At 39.0% G+C, this 10,892-nt stretch overlaps 1 protein-coding gene across 1 annotated transcript in view; it reads right to left on the bottom strand.

Moving 5' to 3' along the window:
* Nucleotides 1-3,163: 3,163 nt before the first annotated feature.
* Nucleotides 3,164-10,892, bottom strand: part of LOC122998033 (thrombospondin type-1 domain-containing protein 4-like) — a 46,122-nt gene continuing 38,393 nt past the window's right edge. The window contains exons 14-18 of the mRNA XM_044374585.1: nt 9,946-10,119; nt 9,228-9,401; nt 8,882-9,061; nt 8,453-8,597; nt 3,164-8,198 (exon numbers count right to left, since the gene is read on the bottom strand). Of these exons, the coding sequence (XP_044230520.1) occupies nt 8,056-8,198; nt 8,453-8,597; nt 8,882-9,061; nt 9,228-9,401; nt 9,946-10,119 (816 nt within the window). The 3' untranslated portion in view covers nt 3,164-8,055. The remainder of the gene's footprint in view (nt 8,199-8,452; nt 8,598-8,881; nt 9,062-9,227; nt 9,402-9,945; nt 10,120-10,892) is intronic.

The following is a 10,892-nucleotide window of genomic DNA, read 5'->3' as shown; positions in this document are numbered from 1 at the left end:
TACAAATAATCAATAATTTTGTTTATTTCACACAATCTCAAAAACACTCCTCATGAAAATAAACTGTTTAACACTTGAAATCTAAGATATAGCAAATACAGATGTTTTATCAGTTGCAGCTGTATGTTGAATACTGATGGATTCTGGTATTTTGTTTTTGGGAAATTCAAGACTCAAGCCATCATGCTGGAACATTCAAAAAAGGATTTATACTTGAGTCATCTTGAACTTTGTGTTTCCACTTTAGTTTTTATTGATGACTTCATCATTCATAAATATGCAAAACCAACAGATAACTATGCAAACAAACAAACAAACAAACATAAAAACAAAACAATACCAATATTTTTTTGTTGTCACATCCTCAGCAGTCCGTCCATTCTCACAGTTTCATCAACTAAATCAGATGTCCTTTCCATAGTCTTCATCGCTGTTTTGGATCCTGAATGATGTCCATTGCTCCCACTTTATTTCCAGCTGTGCTTCTTGCAATCTCAAACAGTGTGTCAGTTTTTCCATTATGTAGATTTCCTCTGCTATCTCTAGCCATTGTTCTTGGGTAGGAGGATACACTTTACCCCATTTCCTTGTGAAAGCTTTTTTACTAGCTATTAACTATTTGACCAGATACATATCCCATACATTTGTACATTTTCTTCAGTGAAATTACACAGATAGAGTACCATGTCGCTCATATGGATATCATATCTTAGTATCTTTTGCAAAATGTTGCATACCATTTTCCAAAACATTAATATTCTGTGGCATTTCCAAAATATATGTGAGTGGTCTGCATTTAATACTCCACATTCTCTCCAGCATGGCAGATTTATGTTTAAATGTTTGCTCTTGACCTTGGGCGTGATTGAAAAAAAACGGATCAGATTTTTCCAAGAGAATTCCCTCCATATCCGTGAATCGGTGGATGTTTGATGTATTTTCCATATGTTTTGCCAATCATCATCTGAAATTTTATGTTGATCCTCCATTTTTCTTTTATATATTTAGTTGAACACTTATTTGTCGTCAACTTTTGATATAGTGCGGATATAATTCTAATTTTTGTTTCTTTGTATGAACTGGTTATACTTTGGATCACACCATTCACTTCCACGCAGGGGTCTATTTTCATTTCCTTCGTAAAGTAGTCCCTTAGTTGTAGGTACCTATAGAATTTATGCTTACCCAAATCATATTTATCTTTCAAATGCTGGAAACTCACCAGCTTCCTGTCCTTCTAAGCACATCATGCTGTGATTCCCTTGGTTACCCACTGTTTGAATCCTTTATCATACCCGGCCAGTTTAAAATTACTATCAAATGCTATCCATTTTAGCATATTTCTGTCTTTCTTTATCCTGTAAGTTTTTATTATCCTGAACCATAATTCCAGAGTAATCAATGTAATTGAGTCCATATGATTTTTAATTTTCTGGTATGTTCTTCATCTCCAATAATGTTCTGGATTGAATATTCTCCAACCTCTTTTTCCATTTCCTTCCACTTTGCTGTGTAATCTGGTTTGCAGCAACGTATGATATATCTTACCAGGACAGCATAAAAGTATCATTTCAGTTATGGGAGATAACCATAACTCTCTTAAGTTCTGTGTTTTGATGAACTGCTTGTGCCTAAGGCTGTATAAAAAGAGCAAATAGAGTGGGTGATAGACAACATTGTTGCCTAGATGACCTCTGTAAACTAATTTTGTCTGTCAGGTTTCCATTTATTTTAATTCTAGCAGTGGGCTGTTAATGCATTGTATTGATTAACTGGCTAAATCCGAATCGTTGTGACACTTCATAGAAATTTCCATTTTACACGATTGAATGTTTTTTCTGCATCAGTGTTTACTAATATAATACCTTGTTATTTCTTTTGTGCTTGATCTGCACTATGTAGGGTTCTTCTGATCTCATCCCGTGTTTGATGTCCTCTTATAAATCCTGTTTGATCTTCTTCTATCATCTCTGTTATGAAGGTGGTTGTTTAGAAATAATTGTTGTATTTATTTTATAGTCTACATTTAACAAAGAAAGATGAAAGTCCGCACACTGTAGCTCCCTTAGATTCAGTTTATTAATATTGAGACATCCACCAGTGATGTTAGAAGATGTCTGAAGAAGAGCATGTAGCTCAAAATATCACTGATGGATGTCTCAATATCAATAAACTGCATCTAAGGCAGCTACAGTGTGCAGAACTTCATCTTTCTTTGTTACATTGTTTCATTGATCTAGCACCTCTTTGAAGTTTATGAGATGTGCACGTCTACTACACTTTTAGATATATTTTGATGGTCTACATTTAGTAATGAAATTGGTCTATAATTCCCACAGTGTTCCTTATCGCCTCCTTGTTTTGGGATGACTGAAATTATTGCCTCAGTCCATGATGGTGGTATTTTATTATTTTGAAGTGTCCAATTAAAAAAGGCCATGAGTAGTGGTGCTAGCTCATCCCTGAACATCTTATACTACTCTGCAGGGTATCCATTAGGGGTGTGCCTGAAAACAAATATGTTATTCGGCAAAGCACAAATAATGGGTTTTTTTTACAAATATTTGTTTCATACTAATATCTTAAAAATGATTTGTTTTTGGGATGTCAAATACCAGTGCACAGGTCGGTTACATCACTATCTCAGTCCCTCTCCTCTGCTCTGCTGTTACGCCTATCAGCAGGTCTCAACGAGGAGAGTCACATCCACCTGCTACATGACACACATTTCCTAATTTGGACATAACTCCCAGAGTTGGGGGTGTTCCCCAGAGACAAAGCTGAGCTACTGACACACTCAAAGTGCTCCGATGGGACTCTCCATAACCTGTTGTTCCCCTTCTCCTTTCTACAAAGTTAGGTTGTAAAAATAGGCAATAAATGAAGTGAAAAGCAAGAATTGCCTTTGAAGTTCTTCCCTACATGTTACACAGTGTGCTGTCTCTGTGCTATGGTTGTATAAATAGGTAGAGGTCTGTCTGCACAATTGGAAAGAGCAAAGTTTTAGTTCAGTAGTCAGCGCAGTCATCTATGATCTGGGAGACTCCAGTTGGAGACCTGGTGTGGGGACCTCCTTCATAAGGTAGCTTATTCATGAACATTTATTGTAACACTTTAATTTTCTAAAATTAAAAGCGAAATAAAAACAAAAACAGGATTTTTAAGCCTCTTTCCATTTTTATTCGAAAACAGATACAAATACAAATAATTTTGCTGCCCCAACAAAAATAGATACAAATACAAATACTGGGCCTCTGCACATCCCTAGTATCCATCACGACCTGGAGATTTATTATTTTTTAATCTTTTAACTCCTCCATTGTAATATTGGCCATTAGTATATAATTTTGTAGATAGCCAATTGATGGCAGTTCCAATGAATTTAGAAATGCTTTCATTTCCTCTTCATCTACAGATGCAGGTTGTGTATATAATTCCTTGTAGTGCCCTTGAAAGATTTTCTCTATATCCTCTGATATATATGTTAACTCACTTATGTGAGGGTCTCTGATTTTATGCATATTGATTGATTGATATTGATTACTTGTTGTTTACATGTACATTTTGGTAGTAGTTTAGTGGCCCTTGAGCCTGTTTCATAGTAGCTCTGTTTCAGAAACTTGTTTCTTTTTTCAACTTCATCTAGTAGTATGTCATTTCTCTTTGTTTTCAAGACCTTGATTTGTTGATATACCTTTGGATCATTTGTATTCTGATAATCCTGGTCTAATTCACTTACTCTTTCAGTATATTTTCTGCTTGTCTCTAACACTTTTTACACGTGCAGTTTGAGCTATCAAGTTTCCCCTAATGACCACCTTCATGGCGTCCTTAAATATTGTTGGGTCCACTGCTCCATTGTTATTTTCTTCTTTGTATCTTTTTATTTCTGTTTCTTTACCTTTTCCTATCTTTGTTCATTATTCAATATACCCACATTGAGTCTCCATACTGTATGTCGTTCTCTGTTATTTAGGCATATTTTTAAATAGAGTGGATAATGGTCTGACACATTTGGCCCTCCAATCCTACATTCCTTCACTCTATGGCTATCACCTACATTCATAAAAAAAAAATCTCTACCCTTGAATGGACTTTATGAGCAGCTGAATAATGTGTGAAATCTTTTTCCAAAGGATGTAGATTTCTCCATATATCTATCATCCCCATCTCCTTCAATGGCATATTTATGGATCTTGTTAACTGCATTTTTTGTTCTTTTGAGACTCGTATATCCATACTGTGATTCATAACAACATTTAGATCTCCCCTACAAATTAAGATTTCCTCTATTTCTCCAGCTATGACATCAAACAGGGACTTGAAAAAATATTTATTGCTTTCTGGGGGTGCATATACATTTATCAGTGTTATTGGTTCATTTTTTAATCTTCCCTTTACTGTAATATACCCTCCTTTATATTTGAATTCCGTCTCATAATCAAATTGGGTTGTGTTTGATAATGTTACAACTCCTCTTCTGCGTCCCTCTTTATATGAACTGTAATATAAATTCCTGTAGCCATACCTTTTTAGTTTTCCAGGTTCTAACTGGGATAAATGGGTCTCTTGGAGGAATATGATTTGTGCTTGTTCCTTTTTCAGTTTTGTCATAACCGTTTCTCTTTTCATTGGAGTGGTTAGACCATTCACATTCAGTAACATTACCTTGATATTGTCAGTCATCATTATGTCATCATTTGTTTTGAAAATGTGCTCCTGGACAGTTCTGAACTAAATAATCATGAACATTTATTAACACAACACAAACAAGAAATATAGAGGACTTCCAAATATGGGCTGATCATTCATTCCTCCCCAAATCCTCATCTCTGAAGAGGGCCCCTCCCTAGACCTAGAACTATACCCAACAATGTCTAGACATGTCCCACTTAAATAACTTGACCTTTTTCAGTTGGTTTTTAGTGTATTATATAAACTTAAGAAGTCTGAAAGATTTCTAATATTCCCACTGTGGATCCATTTTTCTGTATCATAGTCATTTTAATCCAGTATGTGGGAAAAGTTCCATTCAATGCTTAACAAATATTCTTTGTTGAAAGGTCTGCCCATTTAAATCTTTTTAATCATCCCCTCTCTACCTAATCATGCTGTCTTGGTCCTTAACCATACCTGTATGTTAACTCTTTCCTTAAGCACAACATTTTTAAGATCTCCACTGAAAGTCCTCTCTTGTTTGGTGCACTGTATCCCGTCTCCATTCTTTCTCCTTCACTTGCTGCCACTCTGACATTCCTCACGTCCTTCCCTCCACTGCAGGTTTGGTGTCCCCTCCTGGTATGTCCTAACCTGATGCGGCAGATGGTTTGTTACACAGAACCATCTGAGAAGTCGTCCTTGGAAACTGTTAGGAAAAGGGCAGACACTTTCAAAAAATACTTGACAGGTGATTGGATGAACCATCTATTACCATCATACCTTGTGAAGCAGCTGGAATCAAGACATTGCGAGATCACACAAGAATCCTTACAAGATGCTGATTGGTCCGAACCGCTGATGGTTCGGACACAAGCGCATAACTTGAAGCCTGACAAGATGGATTCTCGCATCATCTTGCGAATCCAACTGCCTTGCAAGGTAAGGTACATCCACCATGTAGCCTCTTTCCTTCATGTCCCGTGTGGCTTCCCTGGTGTTTTCATACATCTTCACTCCATTGTTCCAATGTATCTGTATTTTTGCAAGCAGTGTCTGGAAACAGATTCCTTTTTCCTTCAGCACCTTTTTGACGCCCACATATGTCCTTCCTTTCTGGACAATTTTGGTGGGGTAATCATGATCAAAGATTTGTTTGCCCCCTACATGTATCTTCTTCTGCCACGCTTTCTTCAAAATCATTTCTTTCATCTTGAACAATAGAGAATTGACCACAATTGATCTGAGAGCAGCACTCAGGCTTGGTTTTTGGGCAAGGGATCTGTGGACTCGTTGGATCTGAGAATTAGTTCCTTCAGGCAACTTGAGTTTGGTGTTTAGTGTCCAAGGAGTGAGATATTAGTTCTTCTTCATCTCCCTTCAAGATCAGTTATTTTTTCTTGTATCTGACGTGTCTGATCCAGCATCACCAACAGTGTATCATTTGCCTCCATCCTCCACTCTTCCAGTTCTGCTCTGGGCTTTGGCGATGCTCACCTTTTGTGTCTGTAGTTTGTTGTTGTACTTTGTGAGCTTACAGTCTATTTCTCGCCGGAGATTAGGGATTTCATGCTTCATCTCTCTCTTCAGTTCATCTTTAAGTGTGGTTAGCTCATGTAGTAACTCTTGTTTGCTGATAGTAGCAAGCCCAGCTCGGAATGTCTCCATGTGGTCTTGTCGGTCCATTTTTCCCATTGCGCTTTCCTCATGTTCGCTAGCATCGTGTTCAGAAATTTCTTCCATTACAGGTTGTTCTTCAACTTTGTCTTGTTTTACGTTTCTTCTTTTGATTTCCCCTCTCATAACTTACTTTTGTCAGGTAAGTTGCATGTATTTTGTGGGTTTATTTGAACAGACTTGAAAGAGTTAGTTAACTATGCGCCTACTCACTCCGCCATCTTCCCGGAAGTCATCTTGAATTTTAACAATAATACAGTATAGTACTTATGGATCCAAGGTAAGTTTATAGTGCTCGGAGGGAACTGATAACAGCTACGACACAAAAACAATTGAACATTTGAGAGGTACAGTGTGCAGGATGTGTATCTAACTGAAAAAACAGGTCTTCCGAAGATGCTGGTTCATAAACAAAAATTTACTTTTAAAATAAACTTTATGCATACCATACCAGATCAACAGTTTTAAATACTGTAATGATTTATCTTTACAATCACATATTGATATTTTATGGATAAGCCAATTATGTATGATTGGTGATTTCATCTGGAGCAGGAATTATACAATTGTGGAATGATCATCTCCCACAGAAAAAAAGAAGAAGAAGAAAATATATATACAGTATATATATATATGCAGTTTGTTTTCAACTCAAAAATACATTAGGGTTTCTCACCATCTGCTTCAACCATCCAGCAGGCTGTGGAATGCCTACATTCAGTTTTGAGACTGTGATTGGTGGAGAGGCAGCAAAGGTTTTATCCCCGCAGCCAAAAAGGGGCCACCGGTGGCCGATAAACCAGTGTCCTCCGTGGGGAGCCACACAAATAAATAAAGAGGGCTTTTTTCTCTTCAGTTGCTGGAAGGACTGTCTGAGAACTTCTTAAAAAAAACTTTATCATTCACTCTGTCATACATACATATGTACATACATATTACATAGGTTGCATTTACACCTCATGGCTGTGCAGGCAGGAAAAAGGGTCGTTTTCCACTGCTTAGGCCATCAAAAAAATCCTATCTGGGCCACAAAGATATTTTCTTTGTGAGTTCATTCATTGCAATGCTGCATAATGGATACACCATTTGCAATATTGTGGGTTTGATGCACAGTTTTTTTTTTCTTACGAAAAAAAAAGTGTTTATATGTTACTGTCTCCAGTATGATGAGGTTACATATCTTTGGTGAACAAAGAAGGTGTTAAATAGTTGATAATAGGTGAGACAGTATCAACTTCATATGACAGCACGTGAAAATCTGTAGATTGTAAAGAACCATATTAGAACAGACACAGTCTATACACTGTCCATGTTTAACAGTTACAGGAGCTCTCCTCTTCATATGTAATCCACAAGAGACATTATACTGTAGGTGGAAGATGGCTGCAAACTGCTTCCAATGAAAAAAAAAGACGTGGTTAAATTCCATTAATGGTTTGTAGGCTCCTTGGTTTGCTACTGATGTCTCTCACCCTGCCAGGGCTCTGTTTATCCAGTGAGTGGATTCCTGTCCTTCACTATCCTAGGTTATTCCTCTCTCCCAGCAGCTGACTCCAAATGAACTGACAGAAATGTTCTCTCTACATTTCCCATCCCAGGCAAATAAATCAAGTGTCCATTTTAGGCAAGGTCCAGCCTGTCCACTTCTCTGGCTGGTCCAGGAGCTTGCAGCAGGTACTGAGTCTGGCCCTGCATGGAGTTGAGCGACTCTGGCAGAGAGTGCTAGCTGCGGGCCCGATGGATCGACTGTCTGTGGTTCACTCTTGAACATGAAGCGCAGCATGTAGTCTTGTAGTAATCGTACACACAGAGGCGAGCCTGGACCACAACGTTGCAGTTGAAGTACTTGTCTCTGCAGTTCTCATCTGAAACAAAAACAAGGGTTGATTTCATATTTCTAATTCTAATCAAGAAAGCTGACAGCAAACAGATGATAACAGAGCCTGGTTAGAGTGTTGCCAACATTCGTAGCTCCACAATGGTGTATGAACTTCTACTCTTTACCAAACTCTGGGGTTCAGGTATTCAGGGACCCGTTTACTCTTAACTATAATGACCCTTGTTTTCCCAATTATGCAGGTCAATACTATTCAAGATAATATTTTGGGAGATGACTGACCTATTTGAGGTACGCAAGGCTCTGGGTTGCAGTCTTCCTTCACTGCTGGTTTCAGCTTCTCGTCGCAGTCCTCACTGGACAGCATGTCGTCAGACAGGCAGCGCACCTCCCGCACGCGGAAACCGCCCTCACATGTTTTTGAACACTGGGAGGACAGAAGTCAGTCACAGTTTAATAAAAAACTCCACCCTCCACCCTTTACTATTTGTCACTGTTTTGTGTTTTTTACCAAATCATTTTAATCCTGGAACACTCTGTTATGTTTGCAAATATCTACATGGTAACTATTATCACACAGCCACCCAGAGAACTGCTTCAGCCTTGTTGTACACAATGCTACTAGTGGGATGAGTAGGAAGTAGACCTTGCCTTGCCTTGCTCATGTGCATCTAAACAGCAAGAGGGGAGAGGGTTATGTATCTTACTCACAGCACTCCAGTCAGTGTGGTACCACTTTGCTCCACAGGCTTTGAGGTTGCAGCTCTGCTGACTGAGAGGCCGCTCCAGGGAGGAGCACTCATATGGTGGCATGACAGTGAATCCTTCATCTGACTTCATCAGACACACCACTGACCTCTGCTGGCTGCCTGCGCCACACTCTGCAGAGCACTGGCTCACATACAACAATAACATAGACCACATGGATTTAATTAGACATTGAAAAATACAGAGAGGGAAAAACATGTCAATGTAATGTCACTGTAAAACCCCAGGTACACAGCTGCTCTAGACAACTCCCCCTTAAGCCCAGCATGACCTTCTGTTGTCCTCATACCTGGTTCCAGGGGCCTGTGTACCACTCAATGCGATTCTCACAGGGGCCGTTGTTGCAGACCTGAGAGTCTGCAGGCCGCTCGCTGCCACACCCCTCCAGAGGAAGGCTGCCGACGTGGTTGGTCAGGCAGAGGATTCCCCGGCTCCGTACACCCATCCCACACTCAGCAGAGCACTATGGAGTAAACACTCATTTTACACTTTCTTTTTGGAAACCTGTATCCCCAGTCATTTTAAAACACATCTGTCTACTTTTATTTTTGTGTAAAATACTTAGATACTGGGCCATAACCTGATTCAATTAGGATGTCTGTAAAGAAACTGACTCCACATCCTCTCTGAGTCTCTCTCCCATATACATCATCTTCTGTATCTAACCATTCTGATAGTCTCTATCTTAAAACATTCTCCTTTCTCTTATTTTACTCATTTCCTTAACTTAAGCTTCTAGACGATCATTCAACAGAACGCATAAGGGCATCAAGATTATTGGCTGAATTATGGCCTATTAGTTGTTTATAATAAAGGTAATCTGTATATGCAGACCTTACCAAACTTTACTGTCTTTCTAGCTGTCAAAATCTATGTTAAAAGATCTATATATTATCTGGTTATCAACAACAGCTGCTTGATGCATGATGACAGACCTATACAATGACTACTACAGTTCTAAGACATGAATGGAAGTTACTACCTTTGATTGTGGCTCTAACACCTACCCTACTGCCCCACTCAGTGTAGAACCAGCTCTTGGCACAGGGTCCCATGTCACAGTTCTCTACGTCAAAGGGTCGCAGATTCATGTTGCACTCCTCATCAAGAACAAAGTCGCCCACATTGCTGACACAGCGAACATCCCGTGACCTCTGACCCAGCCCACATGGCACCGAGCACTACAGGGACATAGGCCACATGGTTAAAACTGTGGAGGGAGCTGGAAAGACTGGATCACTTCTTTGTGTTTTTACATGAGTGGCTTTATTTAGTGCACCAGTGTATCTCTAGAAGAACTGGACTTTCCTTGAGTGTGCTGCTTCCTGCCATATGCAGTGCACTGTATGTCATTTTTATGTTCCTATGTACCTTAGAGCCCTACTAAAAGGAAATAAAATGTGCACTCTGCACTGTAGTATTCAGCACTTGAATGCTCACTCTGTTAACAGACTTCATACTTTATAAGTCATCAAAGTAAACTGAGGCGAAAGGGAACTCAAGCAACTTCCACCATATGTGAGAATCACAAAAACTGAAAGAATAAACATTTTGGGAAATAAGTTTGTTTGCTCCTCTGCCAAGACTTAGATGAGAAGATTAATACAGTGAATATGAAGCTACCACCAGCAGCCGGTTAGCTTAGTTTAGCATGAAGACTGAAAACAGTTTCTCAACAACTAGCACCTGTTAAGCTCACTAAGAAACAAGTAAGTTGCTGTTTTATGGGGAGTTATGTGCTGGAATATTTCTTGGCCGGGACCGATAACTTCCTGGAGTCTCTTTTGGTTGCCTGGCAACTGGTCCTGGCCACAAAGTAGTCTGGCACATAACACTTTGTGAAAAAGCATTTTTTTGTTTTTACACTTAATTTTTTCCACCAATTTAACAAGCAAGGTATAACCTGTTAATTAGTGAGCTTTAGAGGTGCTGGTAATTGGATTTTGTTACCTCT

The sequence above is a fragment of the Thunnus albacares genome, chromosome 1, assembly GCF_914725855.1.
Source record: "Thunnus albacares chromosome 1, fThuAlb1.1, whole genome shotgun sequence".
Lineage (NCBI taxonomy): Eukaryota > Metazoa > Chordata > Actinopteri > Scombriformes > Scombridae > Thunnus > Thunnus albacares.
The sequence above is the reverse complement of the archived record's forward strand: the minus strand, read 5'-3'. Positions and strand labels throughout refer to the sequence as shown.